Source organism: Tyto alba, unplaced genomic scaffold (assembly GCF_018691265.1).
Source record: "Tyto alba isolate M040663 unplaced genomic scaffold, T.alba_DEE_v4.0 Super-Scaffold_38, whole genome shotgun sequence".
NCBI classification, from domain to species: domain Eukaryota; kingdom Metazoa; phylum Chordata; class Aves; order Strigiformes; family Tytonidae; genus Tyto; species Tyto alba.
Genome location: NW_024881313.1, coordinates 15,560,137 through 15,582,043, shown reverse-complemented (window position 1 = coordinate 15,582,043; position 21,907 = coordinate 15,560,137). Strand labels below are relative to the sequence as shown.

General features: G+C 40.6%; 1 protein-coding gene across 2 annotated transcripts in view; it reads right to left on the bottom strand.

Annotated features, from left to right (window-relative positions):
- CALCR (calcitonin receptor) overlaps positions 1-21,907 on the bottom strand; it is a 170,952-nt gene that overhangs the window by 26,326 nt on the left and 122,719 nt on the right. For both annotated transcript variants that reach the window (XM_042802259.1, XM_042802260.1), the window contains exons 6-8: positions 19,213-19,304; positions 12,416-12,542; positions 1,499-1,652 (exon numbers count right to left, since the gene is read on the bottom strand). In XM_042802259.1, coding sequence (XP_042658193.1) covers positions 1,499-1,652; positions 12,416-12,542; positions 19,213-19,304 — 373 coding nt within the window. The remainder of the gene's footprint in view (positions 1-1,498; positions 1,653-12,415; positions 12,543-19,212; positions 19,305-21,907) is intronic.

The window sequence follows — 21,907 nt, the reverse complement described above, 5'->3', positions numbered from 1 at the left end:
AAACTTTATAGTCAAGAGTTGTGTCCATTTTTATTAACCTTTTCCTTCTCAATATATCATCATGCTATTACTACAACCAACACCCAATTTATTTTTTGGGCAATGCTGCAAATACTGATGACTATCTTATGAGATAACTTCACTGAATTACCCACCATGATGCCGGTGCCATTCTCAGCAATATTACAGCTAGCTCATAAACTTTCACTGCAGGCTAGCTGTCCCAGTTGCATTAAATTGCAGTCATGAAATTGAATGTCACCTGAAAAAAATATGTTTATGACTGTTTTCCTCTTGCATAATTGGATATGGAATGACACTATTTTGGGAAGGCTTATGCTGCAAGACATGCAAATGGAAAAAAGTTTATCTGGAAGGAAACATTTAAAATGACTCTTCACATAGGGATGCTATTTCAAAAGCAGAGCCCTATCAGACTATTGTACATTCAGATATTCTGAACTATGGAAACTTTGTGATAGCACAGTTGCTTCCTCCAAGTGGGCTCAGCTATTTGGATTGACAAAGTCCAGAAATCTTGACTCAATTTAGGGTTATTCAGGAAGGTTGTCTTCATTTAGGAGCTGATGATGTTCCACATACTTTTAATTCCAAGAGCATGACAGGTCCCTCTCTTCTCAGTAAAGATGTCATTCTCATAAGAAAAAAGAGTGCATGATGGCATTCTCATTAAAAAAAAAAAAAAAAAAAAAAAAAAAGTTCTTACCTGCTGCCTGGAAACTGGTATGCTGGTATCTGGCACTACAATCCATACAAACTAGAAAACCATAATTTTCTAGTGATGGTTCCTTGGGCAATATGCATGTAACTACACACAGTCTGCATCCATAGTGTACAAGTCTGTAACCTCTCTCAGAATATTATTGAGATTTGCTTATTGACACCTGCATGTTTCTCTGAAAAGCTTTAGAGATCACTGTTGTTGGACAAAATCAGCCCTGACAGCAGATCCTCTGTCTAGGTAAAATTGAATCTTCTCCTTTAAAACATCTGCCAAAATATGTCTGATACTGGATTCACTTCCAGAGAAATTCTGGATCCTTTTTCTGCATGCTGTGTTTTTTTATTTTGGGAAACATATATACTGATTTTTCCTCTTCTTCATTCCAGAAAAAAACATACTTTTATGGGTACTGTCACAGATTAATATTTTTGCATATAAAGTGACAGGAGTAGACAACTTTTGTTCAGAAAATAGATGTGTTTGGATAGAAATCTATTTCTCTCTCAAAGCCTTGCTTAACAAAACTTAAGCATTTCTTTCAGCAAATCCCCAGATGCTGCAAACAATCAATACTGACTCCTGCTGATTTTTGCAAGTCTCAAGGCCCATCCAAATAAATGCACTTAAATTTAGGACCCAAGAACTCAACCTTAAGCTTTGATCTAGTGGTATAATAATTCATGTGTCTAAGTGCAGAAGAATTCAAACACCTGAAAGAATTGACCATCTTGCTACAAATTATAACATACATACCCCAGCCCAAGAGGTAATACCAGTGCAAACGCTGCTCTTCAGCAAACACTGCCACCACAATCAATGTGTGAAGATAAATGCCTTCGCAGAGCATCCAGAAGTAGTTGCAACCCAACATGTACTGATGAAAGAATTGCAGCACTTTGCAGCTTACCTGTTAGACAAATGAGTTAATGTCACACACTTGACTAGCATTTTGCATTTAAGCAGGCAAAGACAAATGTCACTGTTAGGCTATAAGAAAGCAAAGTGGAACAAGAATTCCCAGCTCTTGTTGGGTTTGTTCAGCATCTATCAGTGGACAAGGATTTTGAACCTTTATAGATGAGATTAATGGAAAAAACAGCCCTCACAAAACAGAAAAAAATGTGTGATAACAGCACTCCAAAAGTACCACATAACAAAAAATCCCCTTCGAGAGTTGGTAATCTAGATTTTTTTTTAGAACTGAAACAAAAAACTTGTTCTACAAGAAATGCTGTGAAGAAGACAGTAATTTACAACTCCAATTTGGATGATTTCTTTTACTTTTTATTAAACTTTTCTAAGGCTTGTTCAGCTCTCCCATCCAAGCCAGAGTCACTCTTTAAACTGCACCCTGCTTCGGGAAGGGCAAGTGCTGTTGTCAGTGAGATTTTTTTGGTGTGGTACTAGGGATACCGGCTTCGACTCTTTTCATGAAGACAGCTTTCCTTTATTTTGTCCAAATAACAAAGCAGCATACAGAGCTAAAACAGATGTAACCAATGTAACCAACATCTCAGTGTACATTAGTCTTAGCTGGAAAACTTGCAAGTGTTTGTTCTTACAGAAACAAGTAAAATAAAACTGCAAGATGATACAGAAGCAAATCTTCCACCACTTCCATGCTTGATAACTGACTGTTAACTTTGAGATAAAAAACTTGTTTAGGTGTTTTGTCTTTTGCTGAAGTCAAATATGTTTTGCTTGCAAGTTCTTTGAGGCAGAGGCTCTGTCCTTATTGTGTCTTGTAAAATATGCAGCACAGTCAAATCCAGGACTCAAAGGATTATCACAGCACCTTCACACTATGAAGCAGAGTAAAATGCCATGAGCTCTCAGTCTCTGGGTGTGCAGGTGACTGCAGATAGTGGGTTTTAATTCATGAGCAGGGCAGGCTGAGAGGAAATAGCTCGTCCTTTCTAGTACAGCCCAGTACCCCTTGCTCAGGCTGGTGTGACTGTCTCCTAAACAAAGGAATAAACAAATGATCCTCTTTTTGAGAGCCTGGAGAAAGCACTGCACTGCACAATTTGGTGGCTCTGTAGCAGGGGATAGTGATACAATTACCAGGGAAGTCCCCAAAGCCAGGTAATCACTTAAGAATGCAGCTCCTTTGTGGCTGTGAGAGGATGGCCAAGAATTAACCCTTTTTTGGCAGAATGCAGCCTGGCAAGAAACTTGGTCTGCGAGCAAGGAGGGTGCCTCCTGCTACTTGTTCTTACTGCACTGATGAACAAAAAAGCTGTGGAAAGTTCTTTACAGATCTGCAGGAGAGCACCTGAGAAAAAGTCGCCTTTATTGTTAATTTTCCCTCTTCATGAAAGCAACCTGCAATGGCCTTAAATTCTGGCTCACTGCTTCAGGGGCAAGAAGAGTCAATAGGAATACAGTCAGTCATATTCTCCTCTCTCACAAATCTTGCTAGGATTCATGTAACTCTTGTGAATACCTCAGCTGTGATATGTAATGAAAGCACTTCAAAAGGATGCTGAAACCATTTCACAAAGAAGAAATAAAATAATTTATTGTCCTTTTACAAGAAGGAGCTAGCACTGGTGTCTATGATGTTTTGCAGGATATACTGGCATATTATAAATACTGTTAATGTTCCAGTCTTGTCAAAGGAGCCCCAAAGGTCCATCTGCCTGTGTAGGACCCTACAGTTGCACAGTAATACAGTTGGCATGTCACTCTCCTCAGCTAATCCAGCAGCCCCTCATTACATGTACTTGTCATTTCTCTGTTAAGGCTCTCCTTGGTTAACGGTTAATAACTCACAACAGAAAGCTGCAGTATTAATTACCATCACCACCCATTAGGGCCAATCAAACCAAAACACTCAGCCTGCAAAAAACCCAGAATACTATCTTCAACAAGAATAACAAAATGCAATGAGAAATAAACTGGACAATTGTTTGAATTATCAATTCAGTGTAAAAGGACCGACTCAGTTTTGGCATAGAAAAGTTATACAGATTCCTGTGTGTCCTTGTTCCCGCGATGCTTTTCTGGGTGAAGGGACTCAGGTTGGCAAGTTAGGAGGTCTGTGTTTTACACTAGTCCTTGCCAACTCCGGAGAGCCTGCCCTATGGAAAGCGAGGGTGGGATAGCAAGGGTGGGGTAGCCCCTTGGTGAGCATAATGAAACCTCTCTCTTCAGATGCTCACTATCCATTGAAATGCCCCCAACTGACATTTCAAATAAACTGTTAATAGGCAAACCAAGGTTATTGATTTTATACCAAGCCAGTTATATGGGCCATCACTAAAGCTGTGCACTTCTTTGTTTAAAAACAAATAAACACATTTGGCCTTATTAGTCTGATTCCTCTTCACCTCTGTGAACCTCCCCCGTGCATGGCAGCTAAGGACTCTTCTTGGGAAGAGTATGTACTCCTTGCCACGGAGGCCAGAAATTATTTATTCAAATTCAAGTTTGAAGGCGATACAATATATTGTCAGACATTCTTAGCATTTTAAAGGAGCTTGAAGTTTGATTACTGATCTGCCTTACATGTTTGTTTGCTTGTTTTTTGCTGGCTATTATAACACTATTCTGTGAAAATATTCTTAAATTCCAAGTATCCATATGTTACACAAATAAGCAATAAAAGGACTTTGCAAAGCAAGACAGTGCTAAGTATTTTAGCTCTAAATCACTGGCTATCAGAACGTCATACCATTGTACAATATATCTACTCTGAGTCATCCATTAAGCTGTGTTCCAGTCGGAAACCTGGCACACAAGCGCTTGGGCTAAGATTAATGTTTTAATATACTTTTAAACCATTTACAGAACAAAATGTACACAGTTGCTCAGAGGGATTCTAAGTTTTGTGTTAAAAGAAAGCAAAATACGTAATTGAACAATGGGATATTTTTAACAGCATCTGTGTCCATGTCTATGCTATAGTGAAGCAGCCAGCCCAGAATTAGGCATCCTGGACAGTAATTAATATGGCTACATCCACACATCCTTGAGCCCCAGCTGCTTTAGTGATGGTTCTCCCAGGGCTGCAGCTCTGAACTCTGCAGGGTGCCGTGCCAGGCTGAGCTCCCATGGGTTCCTGTGGCACGTCCAGCACTGCTGGCACGCAGCGGCCACCGGCTCCTCGCCCACAGGCTGCACCGTGGTAAGCCCCACGCAGGGTGTGAGGTGGAGAGCAACGCAGCCTCGTTGCCCCCAGCAAGCTTGGTTTCTGAGCTGGGGTTGCTGGAAGGAGGCAGCTTTTCAGGAAGGCTCTGTAAGTATGAGTCTGACCTATGGAGGAGGGCAGAGAGGCTGTCAGAGAGGAGGAGAAAATGGGTAGTCAGGGTAGTCTAAAGTGCTAGTCCAGGAACTACTTGACCTGATGTTCATTTGGACTGGAAACCGAGTCGGAGCACTCAGAAGGTCTTCTGCCATCTTCTCCCAGCTGCAGGAAGTAATCTCCAATGAAATGGGGTAAGAGCTACTTCTGTTTGGTCTTAAATAACTTCAAGAGAAGCAGGGTGGCTGGGTCATGACTGAAAATGGGCAATAATACAGGTCTGCACAGCAGTCACTGAAGGGCAATGAAGTAGCACAGATGGCATTCATCTCACCTAACCTGGATGTCTGACTTCACGGCATATTTGTGTAGACTGAAGCAGACCCTGGAGAGGAATGAGCACTCTCCATTTAATTCACCTGACCTGTTTTAGCCAGGTATGAGTGAGGAGAATGGTCTCCTGGCCTTAGACACAGATGCCTGCACTGGTAGAACTGCCATTTCATCAGACAAATACCAGTGAGGAAAATAGTTGTGGCAGCATGATATCAGGGAGAATATTTTTTTTTGGTATTATGGTACTGTCCTTCTGAGTGTAATTCCATTTGAAAATGTCCATCTTTTGAGGGATTTTGAAAAATCTACTTTCTGACCTATTCACTCTCAATTTTCTCACATTTTAGGTAGATACCTCGAAAGGTACTTGATAAGAAAAACTTTGAGAGAAACCGTGAGCTTAATTTAAATTATTTTGGATTAGTAGTTGCTTCTACAAAAGCAAAGCTTCTAAACAAAATTGCTTTATATTCCCAGATAAAAATCTAAACCTAAACTGCTTAGATGTACTGCTCATGTGGGAGGCCTGTTGTGGAAAGTGCAGGAATGGTTCATTAGGGGATGCCATGTCCGTACAGCATAGCACAGAATCCATCAAAAAGACAACTGTTAGCATTTGCATTTGTTGATCTGACATTTAAGAAGAAGTCGCTACTTGACATTTTTCCATGCCTGCGTTCTTAGGCGCTAATGACATATCATCTATTCACCTTTCAGTCTTTCAGATGCATAGCAGACAGTGCAATTGATAGAAATTTATGGTCAGCCAGGTCTCACCCTACATTTTTAGGACATATTCAGTTTCTAGTTACAAACCTCTCTCATGTCTTGAGGAAAATCAAAAGGAAAAATAATAAAAAGCCTCAGTAAAGCATGGAGAATTGAATTAGTGTCAGAACTCAGTCAAGCACAACTCCACACCAGGAAAGACTAACAGCCTTTCAGGGACTGATACAGCTCAGTTCTGAGAGTAAAATAACTACACCTTTCTTGAGCAGCAGTTCTGAAGGTATATCATGAATTTTAGCAAATCTGGAGTGGATTCACTCATTTTGCACTTACAGGGAGCATGTGTGTCTCTATGACAAGCTCATACAAAAACCCCAGTGGCTGCAAACTGCCACGGTGGCCAGACGGGAGAATTGCAGTTGATGACAGCAACACCAGGGATGCTGAGGTTTTGCTGATTTTGAAAACAGCTGTCCTGGGAGTGCTCATTTCTCACTGCCACAATGGCAGAGCTTCAGGGTTCAGAGATAGTGCAGGTGCACAATGGTTTGTCAGAATGACAGGTTAAATCAGACCTCACAAGGATGTTCAGATCTGCAGTTTGGCCTGTGTGCTGGGTAATTGGCTTTCATACTTGCTGTGGCTGAGAGTGAAGATCTTCCACACCTGAGCAGAAAAGATGCAGCCTGAAAACCTGGGAACAAGCCTCAGGACCAGATGCCTTCAGCTTCAGGTGGGACAACAGTTCATTTTGCAGTACAAAGGCCCTTCTGGAATCACATTTCTAGAGGAAACAGCATTCTGCCTCCTAACTAAGAGCCTGCATGTAGGGATCACACTGCCAAAATAGCATCCACAGAATATGATAGAGTCTGGGTTATTTTGACATGAAATACCTTGGGTGTGGGTACATGAAAGCTATTATCCCTCCATTTGTGATGCTGCAACAGTTTTGAGAAACCTGAGCTTACTAATAGATGCTGCTTTTAAAGAAAAGCAAGCAACCGAAATGTAGATAGAATAATTCCTGAGGAAAGTAAGATGAGGAAATCTTTCCTGAAATACTTATTCTTAGACTCTTAAACCTCTTTTTTTTTTTTTTTTTTTTTTTTTTTTTTTCCTGATGGCAGCTGTTAATTTGATGGTGCCTTCCCATTGAGAAAACAACCATAATAACATTGTTGAGAAAGCTCCGATCTTTCTCAGAGATGGTGGCTGACTGTCTTTGCAGCCTAGATTCAGTTGTTCCACATAAACCACAAATACTCTTCACAGAATTGTAATTTATGAATGCTGTGAATGTCCTTTAATTATCCATACTTCATCTTCTGGGCATGGCATGCCACATCAGATCAGTGAATCTGACACCACCAGGATTACACGGTGCTTTGTTTCCTTCATTGCTCTGAGAGTTTTGAGACTATAAACAAGAATATAAAGACCTTGGGAAAAATGATGGGAATTACTGCTCTGTTTCATGCCATTTAGACCCTGACAGATCTGTCTTAAAATGAATGTAGATATTATTCCAGACTGAAAGTTTGTGAGAATTATTTGAATACGGCTAGTTCTGAATTTACAACATCCCTTAGTCTGCATTAAGCTTACTGAACCTCATGGGAAGGGGAAGACTTGATTTTTCCTAGGATGGAAGGAGAGATTATAATTTACATCTGAATTACTGCAGTGTTATGCCAGTGCAACCCAGTGATTTCAATGAAGGTAAAACTGGTGCAGCACAGCCCTGGCACTGCCCATGAGCTTACTGCTGGCAGAAACTTCATTTGCAAATGATTCACCAGTGTAAAACAAATATCCTCTTGAAGGCAAACATATGTTCCTAAACCAAAGTCACAGTCATTCCCTGCCTCCAAGGAAGGTCACACTGCCTTTTGCTCACAGGCACAGGACACTGTCAGCGCTCCTGTGCCAGCTGTGCCTGGGTACCAGAGCTGGAGAGCAGGAGATCCTGTCCCTGCGTGTCTTGCACAGTACCGCTCCATTTTCCTTCCCCCTGTGACTTAGCAGGGCTGGACAGGACTGGTGAAGGGGAGTCTAGACAGCAAATGTTGTTAGGAAGCAAAAAATTATACCCTGAGAAGTGCAATTCTGCTGATACTACAGAAACGCAATGGCAGCAGGAGCAACTGTCCTCTCCGTGTGTCAGTTCTGTTTCATGGATAAGGGCATAGGCAGATGGAACAGCAATTTCCTTTCCCTGTCACCTCCCGAGGTGACCCCCTGCAGACACATGCACATCAGCGACTGGGCTTGCTTGCACCTCTCAGGCTCAGTCATCGCAGCTATGGACCTCAGAAGTGTGATATGGTGTTTTGTAATCCAATTCAGAAATGCCTGTTAGCCAGAACAGCTTCTCTCTAAACCAGAGCATTAGAGCTAAGCCTTCCTGTTCTCCCTCTCTTTCCATCGATTTCCCAATTACTAGTGGCATTCTTTTTGTGTTTCAAAAAATAAAAATTTAAATGAATCTTAGAAGGATGCTAGTGACTACACCGGTTCCTGTTTCAAAAGAGTTTGTGACTCCTGTCCTGGTATAGGATTTGCTATGTCAGGAAAGGACTTGTGCCACACAAACACCCGCCCTTCTCTGCTTTACTGGTGAAAGCTAATGAGAAGGCAGGTAGCTGTTACAGGGCAAGTGGGAGGGATGGGAGATGCGAGCTTGTCTTTGTGTACCTCCTCAGGCAAAGGAAAACTAATGGGATTTGTGGATTTATTTCTAATGTCAAAAATTATTCGGGGAGACCTGCAAAGTCTAAAGCATGGCCTCAGTCCTTTGATGTAAATAATGAATTAAAGCGTTTGGTTCACCTGTTCACCACAGGCACTTTTGCTCCCTGTTTTAATCTGGAGCTGAACAAAATGTAATAATTTAATTACTGTACATGGTTGGCAAGACACAAAACTGGCAGAAAACTTTTGACTTCAACAGAGTTTGGCATGGGTATAACTGGAGACTGACTTTGGCCCACTTTGACTTACACAAAAGCAAGTAATACATTTGATTCCCTCCAGGCTAACCTTGCTGAGGCAGTTTGTCCTGGTGAAGTCAGTGCACAAATATAATCTGCAAATGCACAGAATTTGCACAATTTGTAAATTCACAGTTAAACACTGAGCCCGGTCTCACCAAATTGCATTCTTACACCTGAGGCAGCAGAACAGCAATGTTTTAAATGGCCAGTTGGACCGTTCATTACAGAAAGGGCTCCTAGACAAGATAGTGACAGCTTTCACAAAAACACTGACCTAGCATAGAAGATACACTAGAAGTCTCAGGAGACATGACTGCTAGGCATTGACCAGTAATTCTCTGTTAGAAGTTTGGTCTTTGAGTAATTCTGCATCTAGATGATGCTCTAGAATAGTTTTGAGTCAACTCTTTGGGGCTAAACTGGCTGCAGAGGCTGCTGTAAGTGATCTAGTGGAAGCAGGATGGAGGAACAGATGTACCAAGATGAAGGACTTAGTTACATTAATGCAAATAGTTACATTAATAAAGAACCAAATTAATTTAACAAGAATGGAGCCTCCTGAAGCTCTACCACAAGTATAATACATGAAATAACTCAGAGGATCAAAGTGCCCTTCTCCTTTGTGGAGCTCCACCTTTGCTGCTTCCAGGGGTGGCTGCACCATGCTGGGACTACTGAGGCAAATACAAATCACATGGGTCAGCAGTTTTGCCATTTATCTTCACTGGTATCATCTATGAGCCTCTCATCTGAGAAAAAATATGTTTTAAAACCCCCAGGCTCTGCCAGCCTCTATCAGAAGGAACCGAAAGCAACAAGAGATAAGAAGGTAATTTTTAAATGGTAAAAAGACCTAAAATTAACACTGTTCCTGAAATGTGAATTTCCTTTGTTTTCTTGGCTCTCATTCCCTCTTTATTACTTTGAGAATACGGGAAGTCACAAATATTGTAACCCCATAAAAGACAGTAACTACCCTTTATACACTCCTCATCTGTCCACACAGCTCAACGTTTCATTTCTACTGTTTTACTGTGAGAGGGAGGAAAATCTAATACACTTGGGCAGTCGTGGTTTTCACTTTAACTTGTCAATGGTGAGATTATTTATAGTGCTCTGGTGTCCATGAGCATACTAGATTTTTTAATATTACTACTACTACCATGGCCTTGCTTTAAAGATTGCAGTGCTAGTGGTCACCGACTTTTTTAGCTCTCCTTACTTTTTCTTCATCTCACTAATAATGCTGAGTGGGAAGCAACTTTGTTTCTCCTGAAGGTTTGTTTCCTTCCAGGAGATGGGTTTTGGGCAGTGCAGATAAACGAAGTCCTCTTTGTCATCCCACTTCATGCCCACAGAAATAACAACTTTGGCCTAAATTCTTGGGGAGGGGAAGGGACTAGGTGCTCCCGTCAGAGGCAGAGTGCATGCTGCACCATCAGCTAGGGTGGTAAACTAGTGCAGGATCTTTAAAATGTATCTACATCTACACAAGGAGCAAAGAACAGGCTCTAGCCTATCACACCCCATGTCCAAGAGCTAAGTTACAGATACTGCCCATGGAAAGGACTGTACCAGGCTCAGCTCAGCCCTGCCCATGCCCAACCTGTCCTTGCTGAGAAAATGAAATCATGGTGCTTGTAATAAAATGTGGATTGCTTTGGGTTCTCCCTTACTAGCTCTGCTGCTGCACCCATGTAAGAGGGAGTGCAAATTATTTATACATTAAGGCATAAATAAGCTGTGTGGCAGAGAGCCGGGACTTGACAGCAAGACTGGAGCATGTCTGAATGGGTACTGGGTCCTTACTTTCTGATATACTGTGGTGATTTCCATGACTCCATTCAGCACTAAAGGTCCTCTTCGTATTCCAGCCAGACACCTGCAAGCTGACTGCATACATGAACCTGTGCACTGCTCTGGGGCCCCACGGCCTCCAAAGGTAACCACTTATGTAATTTCTATACTGTCTGTTGCCATAGTAACGGAGGTTGGGGTTTTGATTGGGTGATGCTCAGCATGCAGGTACCTGTCCTGTGGCTACATGGTTCTACCAAAATCTCTGAGAGCTTTGTCATTGACTTCACTGGGGTCATTGCAAATAAAGATCCAGCCCAAAGGCACTAGATACAGTTTTTAAATGAAATCTTGGAGCATAAGAGTCCGCGCTGCAGACTCAGCTTTTAAAGCACTTCAGATAATTTACTTCTGCTGTCAGGAAGTATCATTCTTAACCCTGAGGTAATGATCTTACTTCAGTATAGGTGCCTGATATCATTTGGCAGCTTTTTATCTTCAAATATCGAGTGTATTTTCATTGCATCTCTTGTGCAGGCTACATACATATGATGCTATGCAGTAAGGAAAGATGTGTGATTTTTTAAAAATTATTCTTCTTCTATTTTTTAATCTCCAGATGGTCCCTGGGACTGGTGATGTTTTCTTTAGTCTATATATTTCCTGCTTTAATTAGCTTACTAAGTAAGCTTTAATCAGCTTACTTAACCAGCACACATTTGAGACACACATGTGGCCAGATAATATCAGGTGCTAATGTTTAATTGCTTTCACAAAATTAGAAGCGGATAAATGCTCGAACCATAATTTAATGATCTTATTAGAAGACAAGTTGATCAGTGTTGTGACATAACTTGAGAGATTCCCAGGCTTGCATTAATTTCACATCAGCCAGGGCACAATGTGATTGCTCTGGTAGAGAGCAAGATCAGAGCTGGGTGACTGAAATCTGTCATACATATTTATCAGCTGAGGGGCTGGCACAATTTGTATCATTGTCTAAGAGCAGTGAAGCAAGCTGTTGCTTTGATTTACCACTTCCCAATAAAAAACAAAAAAAACAACAAAAAAACTAAACAAACAAAAAACCAAAACCAAACCAAAACAAAACAAACACAACAACAGCAATAACAAAAAAACAAACAAAAAATGTAGCAAACAGATCTTTTGGGGTGTTATTTTGAAAAAAAGTTGCATTTCTCTCCATCCTTGCTCCTTCTCAGCTTGTGCACTTATGAGAAAGGTCAGGCAGCCACCAAGGGCATCTGTCCCTTCATGGGCTTTGTTGGGATTTGTCAGGTAGTTAGTGTTGAGAGTGGTGGGGATCTGATGTGTCTGTATGGATGAGCTGGCTGGAGCAAATCCAAGGCTTCTCTTTCTTGTACCAGATTCAAAGATTTTTATTGCGCAGTGAAAGATCTGAGCAAGGTTGAGTGAAATTCTCAGAATCCATGCATGTTTGACCAGATGGCTAACATTAACTGGTGAACAGGAATGTCTGGTTTTGGCATGGCCATAGTAATTTTACTTGGGTGTTAAGATGGAGAGGAGTCATGCAGTACTTACAGGATCCCTTTTTACAAGGCCCGGGTTAGGCACAACAGCAATGAGGTGGGCAATTGTAAACATGGAGTTCAGCACGTAAGAAAAAAACAAATTCTTATGAAGTGTTATCCTTTGACAGCTGAGGCTCCTGAAAAATACGTAGCACATGTCGTAAATTAGTATTTTTCTTCTGATGTCACTTTAACAAGCTCTTTCTGGCAACAGTCTCTCAAGAATGCCTTTTGGCAAGGCGTGATTGGAAAATTCATGCCTTGCATCACAGCCATAACCTTGGACAAATTTTTGGTTTTGTTTTTACACCTGTTTAGAGCCACATGTTTTTTAGACCATGTTGTAAATAGCCATCCAGCTATATTCTCAACCCTTGATGCCTTCCTTTATTTCATGGTAATTGAGATATTAAGTGGTGAAGCAGAACCCTGAGAATTATTAGATGTGCATGATACAAGTAATGAAAATCAGGAATACTGCTTTATAAGCAACTGCTCCCTGGAGACCCACTTTCTCAAATATTCAGATGAAAATTATTTGCTACTTTAGGAAGTAGTGGTGAGACAGGATGGGAACTTTGGGCAGGAATGTCCTTAAATTACAGGGGGATTTGGGTTAGTATCCTGCATGTTTCTAAGTCCAGAGGAGATCCCAAACCAGAAGAGGTTGTCTTCCTGCTCAGAAGGAGCACCAATCTTTTCTGAATGACTGATTTTGGGGAGGGTAGAATTTCTGCTATTGTGGGTAGCAGAATTTCACAAGAGAAGTTCACAGAACTCTTGTGAAACCAAATCATGACTGTGGTTTCAGAGATGAGCCATCTCCCCTTTCTAATTAATTCCCAAATCTTCATGCCACCTCCTTGGCTACCCCTGGCAGAGGGAACAACACCCCTGCAGTGCTCCATGCACCAGAGCACAGCAGCCGGCTGGAAGGAGGTGATTGCAGAAAGGCAATCATGGAGTTGTTAGATAATGCTGTGATGTCTGTATTCAGTGATCACTGAGAGCAAGCAGGCAGGTAAAAAACATCTAAGAAGAGCAAGTATCACTGTCTTGCTGAGGTAAGCTTCCCCCTTGACACTAGGAGTCTTTTGCAGTATGGAAGGGAGCACAGGCTGTGACTGATACTCTGATACTCTGCGTGTGGAGGTCAACACAGAATGCACCCTCTTTAAAAACAGAGAGCTAATCTAACAAACTCAACTCTTTTCTGCTTATTTTGCTTGTTTGTTTATTTATTTATTTTCATTTTTTATCTCGGTCACCTGCTACTTATTCTCACTTCCCCTTACATCTATTTTCTGTGTCATTGGATGGAATTCTTCCTTCAGCTTGAGGTCATCTTTCTGGTTATGGTCATCATCATCCTGCAATTCTCATTACTTTTGTTGACCTCCTTATTTACCAAGACACCTTCTTTGGTTCAGGATGTCCATGAGATGCAAGTCTTGGGGGCTAGGAATGAGAGTATCTCTTTACAGTTGCCTTGATTTTATATTCTTCCTTTAGCATCAGCTATCGGCATCTGTTGAGCACCAGATATGGGGCTAGATGCACTTTCAGTGTGATCCACTGTAGGACAGGATATTGGGCAAACCTGAACATTTTCTGGAGCTATTTTTGCTATATTGTGTTCTTGTGCTTGTGTATTCCACCTGTATTTGCACCCATCAAAAATCTAGTCTAATGTCCCTGTCCCTTTTCTGCTCCTGAGCTCTGGTGGTATTTATCTACTCCTGTGTCCTTTCTCCCCTTGCTCCATCACTATACTTCACCTATGCTACTGACCCCACTTTTCTCGGGACACTATCGTGTGTCCACCACACTCTGCTTTCTCTTGCAGTCCTCGGAACAGGATCGGTGTGATGCCAATCCTGTTCCCAAGAAATAAGAATTTCCCTATTACTTAGAGCAGTCTCTTCAGCTCCTGGCCACACAAATGAAGACCATTTTCTCTCCAGCTGCCTCTCTACATGGCTACTGGTACAGAGAGACAGTCTTTTGTGATAATCTCTGCCAGGTACATGTGCTTCCACTCCCATTCCTGTTCTTCCTCACTGCTTCTCTTGACTTTTGCCAGTCTTACTCCTCTATTAAATTAAGGAGTGTCCTTCACTGCATGTTGCCTTTGTCTGCTGCCCAAGCTCCTTTCCCTGCCTGCCTTCCTTTCTTAGTTTTACTCTTGCATTGCTCTCCTCCTTTCCTCTCAGTATTGTCCACCTTTCTGCCTTGACTCCAGATTTCATTTAAAGACCATCTGGATCATTAAGTGTATATTTCCATACCCTCACTTTTTAATTTGACCTTCAGTGTTTGCCATAAAAATGGCATCAGTACCTGCCTGACTTAGTCCACATTGAGAGGAGAACATTTTAGCAAAACAAAAGCCCTTACTTGATTAATCCTCTCTTCTAGTTTTCACAATCATCTGTAATCTTTTCCTTTTCTGACCTCTCTTAGTTCTTTATCTGGCCCTCTTCCTGATTTCCTAATCATTCCTTCATGGTGTTTTTGAAGGCTTCTTGTAGCCTCCACCAATCTTTTTGTACACTCCCTACTTTGCTTCATTAATCAGTATGCAAGAAGGCATCACTAAGCCAGTTATCCGTGTCTAAAACTTGTGATTTTTTTTTGTGTCGCTATGCTTCTATCAATTGTGTCTCAGAGTTTCAGAGTCTTCTATGTTTCTTGTGGTTCCCCTGTGTTTCGCATTTATTCTGTCTGCTACATTTCCTTTGACAGAGGTAGGTTCTCCTACCTACTTACAAAGACACCATACTTTTGAGTTCCTATCTCTACTTCTCTACTGCATCTAGGGTATTTTGACTTCCAAGGACATTTTAGTATTATTTTCTTCATAGATCTGTGCTGTGAATCTGTCATTTCTTCTCATTCATGAATACTGAGAATACTGATTTTCACCCCCAGCCAGTTATTTTTCCATCTCCTACCCACTTGTTTAGTTTTCAAATTATTTTCAGGCTTTCTACCATGCTACTCCTTACCCCTGGGGAAAACTCTCAACAAATTTCCACAAATTATTCTTCCACCCATTATTCTTCTTCAAATCCCTTTAAAAGCCTTGGCAATAATGAGACTGCAGGTGCATTCACAAAACACCATCTATTGCTCTGGCAAATACAGACTTATTGTACTCCCCATCTGTTTTTATACAAATGTCTTTGTTTTAATAATTCAGTTGGAAGTGATTTGGAGCTAGGAGTCCCTTTTTTCATTTGTGTTCTATCATTTAAGATAATGTTGTCTCAGTTTACAATTATAAAAATATTGCAATAATGTGATGATGCATGTAACTGTTAGATACGCTACTTTATGAATAATCTGTCTCCTGTTATGAGCTGGTATTGCTTAGTGATGCTCGTCACTACTGATGCAGTATTCCCTTCCGAAAGAACTGCAACATCTGTGATGCCAGATCGTTATGAATCTTGATACCCAAAACTGAAAGGAAAATAAATATCTGCCAGAAAAGACTTATATGGGGGAAGCAGCAACCTCTGTAAGCTGTTTGCTGTTGCCTCTACAGTCAAAGGCTGCTATACAGTCCCCAAACCATCTCTTGCTATTTGATTGACTATCTGATTGACAGCTTGCCTTCTACTGAAGGTCAAATAATCTACTGCTGTCATAACCAGATAATAGAAAACAACTGAAGGTAACATGAACCCTGCTCTCATACAGCTTTATTCGCACTTTCTTATGATTGTAGTTTGATTTCCTCTTTGTCCTCCCATTTTTCAGCACTTTGGTTTAATTCCTTTCTCTGCTACTTCCTGTAACCTTTATGTCATGGATTAGTCATGGAAGGGGAAGGAGAGGTGGAGGAGGGAAGACAGGAGGAGGTGTGTTACTGTCTGGAAGGCTGCTGCAAAGATGAATCTTTCAGCACGGCCTGGGACCGGTCAGGATCGTGTGTTGTCTGTGACTCAGAGCTAGGAGTGACTCAGACAGGCTGACCCTGCCTCTCTTGCTGCAAGGCATTGCCTTCCTGCTCCATTTTGGGTAGCAAATTTAACCATATCCTGTCTTTACTGTCCCAAAGAATTCTGAAGCCAGAGTATAGGATTCCAGATCAGATTAAATTGACCTCTTTGTAGTTCTCTCAAAGCATTATTGTGGCCATGGTTTTGTGCTCTTTATCTCTACTTAGATGGGAATGGAATTCACCAGTTCATTGGGCAGAGTTTCTAGCTATCTCTGTATGTGATCACTGCACATTATCACAGTCACTCATCAAACTGCCTCTCTGGAAATTAGCAGAATTCACAACCTGTATTTTGGATCCACATGTTTTGAGCTTGTAATCTCACAGATTCTTACAGTCTATACAAAGTCCAACCATTTAATTTTCCTATATTTTCTAGACTCTTGGTGGTGCTAATATTGGGGGCTTGTTCTTTGACCACCCTTCCTGTCTGACAGTTGAGGCACAGATAACTAATTGTATAGCCCTAAGACTTATGCCAGCTTCTTCTGGCCTCTCAATTTACTAACCATATCCTCTTCCAGTCTATATGGACACCCTCATCAGTGGTGTACCTCTCCGGGGACCAGCAGCAGATAAAGTAACCAGGAAGAAGCTTTGCATAATGTTACTAAGAAAATTACTATTAGGAGACATACTACCTGAACATATCCATAGATACTAGTACATATAGATCAAGATTGGGACCAGAAATAGGCTAAGGTGCCTAATATAAGATAAATAATACAGGGACTCTGAGGCTAGAACTGATTTAAGCATTGGCACGAGGTACCTGGGGTTTTGTGGAGCACCTTTCACTGCAGGTTTTTAAAACAAGGCAACCATCCCTTGTGCACTAGAGGTGGGGCTTCATCAAGGGGTTCTTTTTATCCCCAGATTTATGCAATCACTATGCGTGTGTAAACTGGAATTTTGTGTTTGCTATGTGCTGATGGATTCTGCAAATATTCATGTGTATTTGCGGCAAAAAAAACACATCTCAGAAACTCAGATAATTAAGTTGATGGTATCTCACAATCTTGCATGTAAAGTTTGTTACATTGAAGTTTTTCACCTATGCTGCAAAACATTAAATCTACCAATTCCAAGACACTTAACAAATGCCAGTTAGTTTACACACAAATACTCTGCATTAAAAGAGTCATACTAAATGTTTAAAACTAAATGGTCAAGACAGAAAATGCACTGGGTGTACTTCAATACAATTCCTTGGCCTCACAGGTGACAAAAAGGAATAGTTGAATGTTTACAGAAATACCCTTTAAGTTAAGGCTGCGCGATAAAGGAATAGAAAAAATGACCAATTTTTCCCTTTTCAGACTTGGAAATCTCAGTGTGAAAACATTCTTTGGAAAATAAAAGTTCTACGGAGAATGAATCCTGGTCTTTTTGAAAAAAGACACATATACATACATGATTTGGCATGAGTGAGAAGGTATTAATTTAGAACCTGCTCATAATTCACATTTACTATTTTAGTCACTAAGATTTGAAAAAAATGCATTTGCTGTATTTGTTAAATTTGCATTGAGAGATCTGAGGTCTTATTTTTGGCTTTAATTTTCCTATGGGGAATATTCCTTTGTATCCTTGGAAACCTTCATCTGGGTAAAGTTGGAAAACTTTACCTGGCCCTTTAGATTACCTTGCAGTTATCTCCAGATATACCTTATTGATGGTGAGCATTTCCCTGCCTCTGGCCATGAACTGATGATCTGGCTATCGGAGGCACCTTTGCTGCAATCAGTAAGACACCATCCCATTTGGGTCATTATGCTGAATGTATCATTCTTTTTCATCAAATTATCTGTGAATGATCATTACAACCTTGATTTCTGAGTGTGCTATCAATCTGGGAAGTCTGGAGCTTATAGTAATGTTACAAAAGTGAAATACCTTAAAAAGATTGCTTAAGAGCTAGAATAATATAGCTTATGCAAGTCATCATAGCTCTGGATGTACAATAGCTCAGGATCTTGTCCACTGCTTATTCTTTAATATTTTCCCCAGTGTCTTTGATGTCTTCTAGTGCTTACCATTTTCCTGAGCTGAAAAATGAAGGCTGTTCCCAGACAGCCCTTCACTACTGATTGTGACTGAAACTGTGACTACATGACTGACGGCAAATTTGAGCTCCCCCTGCTCCTTCACTGCAGACACATTATAATAAATAGTGTGCAGACAGGTTCGGTAAAGGACAAGATTTAAATTCTCTAGTTAAGTTGTCGTACAGTAGCTGCAGTGCTTTCAGTGAATATCAATTTAGTCTCCCTTAAAGTTTTGATACTGCACATCACTGTTTTTCCTTGTAATGATGATGACAGGCTACACACTAGTGTCAGACTCGCTCTTAGTGCTGAGTCCTATAAGCACTTATTCAAGTCAATAGCTCAGTCCTTCAGCATCGGATGAAGGTATTCCTGTTCTTCAGGAACTGGGGGCTCCAAGCCACCGCCCTGTGCAGTCACTGCACCGGCCCAGGGGCTGGACATGCCCTTCAAGGAACAATAGGCAAGTGGAAAATGAAGGGCCTTACTGCATCCCCAGTTACACCATTTCCCTATGGGCTGCACTTTTATACCAGTCTTGATAAATCTAACAGCATGATCTTGGCTATACACCACTGGGAGATGTCCCATTGGTGAGAGGGCCCTGCGCAGAGACTTTTTTTACCAGGATTATACAAAAAAGCACTCAGAAGATCTGTTTCTCACTGCCATGTCCCCTTCCAAGCTTTTCTTTGGTTACCACTTGGGATCCCTCAGGGAAAGAAGCGAGTGTCTGTAAGAAACACTTACTTGAAATAGAAGAAAATTGCCAAGGAAATCAACAGGGATGTTATAGACAAAGCATGGCCAACGATCGCCATATAATAAAGTATGAACGCCATCTGCAATTTAACAAAAAGAAAAGGCAAGTGTGAATAATTTTCAGGCACAGAGGTTTTTTCCTCACTGAGGAAGAATCTACAAAATCAACCTCCCATTTTGTATTTATTTTCTTTCAAAGTTTCTTTTTCAATATACTTTTAATATCATCAATGCATTAAATAGCATGACTCATGGTCTAGAGATGAGATAAGTGTTTCTTACATGAGTTGATCTGTTTCTGCTGCACTGAAGTAACTGGTGAGATCCCTGCTCACACTCTGCACCACTAACTTTTCCAAGCTCTAGGAGAGCACAGCAGACAACACATTTGGATTTTCAAAAAGTCCATGACAATTTTCCACTCAAAAAAAAAAAATATTAAAGAAAATAGGTTGCCGCAAGATTGCTAGAAAACTTTTGTGGTTTGAAAACAGCTTAAATATCAGGGAGCAAAAGCTTAATGGTCACTTTTGGAGATGAGTCAGTGGTTAGGTGCCCTTGGGACTGGTATCAGGGCTGGCTTTTTGTTCAACATATTAATAAGTAACCTGATGCAAAGGAAACTCTAAGTTTCCTCTGGCCTTATTGTGCAATGACAGTCAAAAAGGCAACAAAATGTTGGATATCATCAGGAAAGGCACCGAGGATAGAACATGTTTGTGCCTCTGTTTAAAATTTACACCGCATGTCTTAAATGAATGTATGTTTCTTGTCTCTACAACGTATGGACATGGCAGAGCTAGGAAAGGTGCAGAGAGGGCAACTAAAATAACTGAGGTAAAGTATCTGTGTTATGACAAGTGGGTACAAATGCTGGGATTCTCCCCTTTGGAGAGAAGAAGTCAGAGGGTTCTTATCATTAAGGCCTACAGAGTCATGAAAGCAGTAGATGAGCTGAAAATTATCAACTGCTACCATACTAGAACTGCACACCCCGAGACAAATTCTGGTTCACACTGGTGTGAACCTTGCTAATGGGCAACTACATGGTCTTACAGTGCTGTGAAGCCAGTATGCACGAACAGATAATCGGGCTTTCACTTTAACTACTATCAGTGAAATCTAAGATAGGCCTACCCATATTTTGTATGCCAACAGTGAAACAAAATTGCAGGACAGCATCTGGGCTGCAGACTGCTGTGATATTTAAATGCCATACTTTGGCCTCGGCCAAGCTCTTAAGCATCACCCAGCTGTCAGAAGACTGCAGGAGGCTAAATGGCATGCTAGGCTTCACCATTATCTTATTTTTGGAAAGCACTAATATAGTATCAGCCTGTCCTGAAAAAAAGACTAGATAGTAGGCCTTAGATTCTCTGCTGGGTTTATTTTCTTTTCAGCTCCATTTAATTAATTTTTCTTTTGTTATGCATGAGCAATTTTCCTTTTTTTCAACAATTAGATGAATTGCTTTCTGTAGCCCTAAGTTTTGCCACTCATATTTTTTTGTTTTTTTCCAAGTAATTTTAAATTTTCATTTGAAATCCAGTATGAATAAAATTCAGAAAACAGCCATTCCTCTTAGCACAGGTGCACATCTTACGTAGTGTGCTCTGCGGACATTTCACAACTTTGGACTCAGCTCCTGCTTTCATTAACCTAAATGGTAGTGGCCTGATTCAGATTTAAACCAAAGTCACATTTACACCATCTTGACCACGTAGAATAGACATGATTTGAGGGCAAGTATTATTCACCAAGTTATGGAAATATATGCATATTAACTGCAAGTACCCTAGGTCTCCTAGTTTTCCTTCACAAAGTCTAACCACAACACTTCTAGTGAGCGTAAATGCTTGACAGCTTGTTCTGAAAGCACCAGCAACCCCAGAGAGGGAAGAACAGAGTACAGAGAAGATGAGACAAGTTTCTGAACACAGTGCAGTGGAGAGGCTTTTATGTGTGTGCATGTGTAATTTCTTCCAACCCATACTAAGAGGTTGCCGTTTTTTCATGGCATTAGACTGATAAAATTTTTAAGCCTGAATTTAATTTAGAGATGAATTTTTCAAAAGCATGTTGTTTTTTTTGCCTATCATGTACACAACCCTTACCCTGAAGCAGGTAGAAATAGGAAAGGCTTCCAGATAGCTACATGCAAGTCTATGTGCACCTCAAAGGACTCCTGGTTATTAAAACTATCTACTTTTCAGCATACAACTGCTACATCAGTTTAACTGCATATTTAGGATTCGGCAATAGCATTTTTGATTATTCCATGTAAACTTACTACAGTAACTGCTTAAAAAAGCTTTCCAAATATAACAACAAAGATCAAAAAGGACCGAACTGTTAGCTAACAAGGCATATGGTCTATTCTTACATTTTTAAGAATTGGATGCAATATTTTTTTTAAGAGATCTGTCTCAAAAGTATAGCATATTGGTATTTCCAGTTAATGTCAAAGAAATTATGAACAATTTTATTAATTTCTGCACTCCTTGAAATGGCAATCTCTCATGTCCCTTCTGACATACAAGATTTGTAACACCTGACTCACCAGTTTTTTAGCCTATGCAGATCCTGGGCTTAGAAAACTTCTAAAAGAAACACTTAAATGTTCATTTTTTGTCCCCCTAGAATTTTTGACTTGAGGAAAGAGAATTCTCTAATAGGAATACCT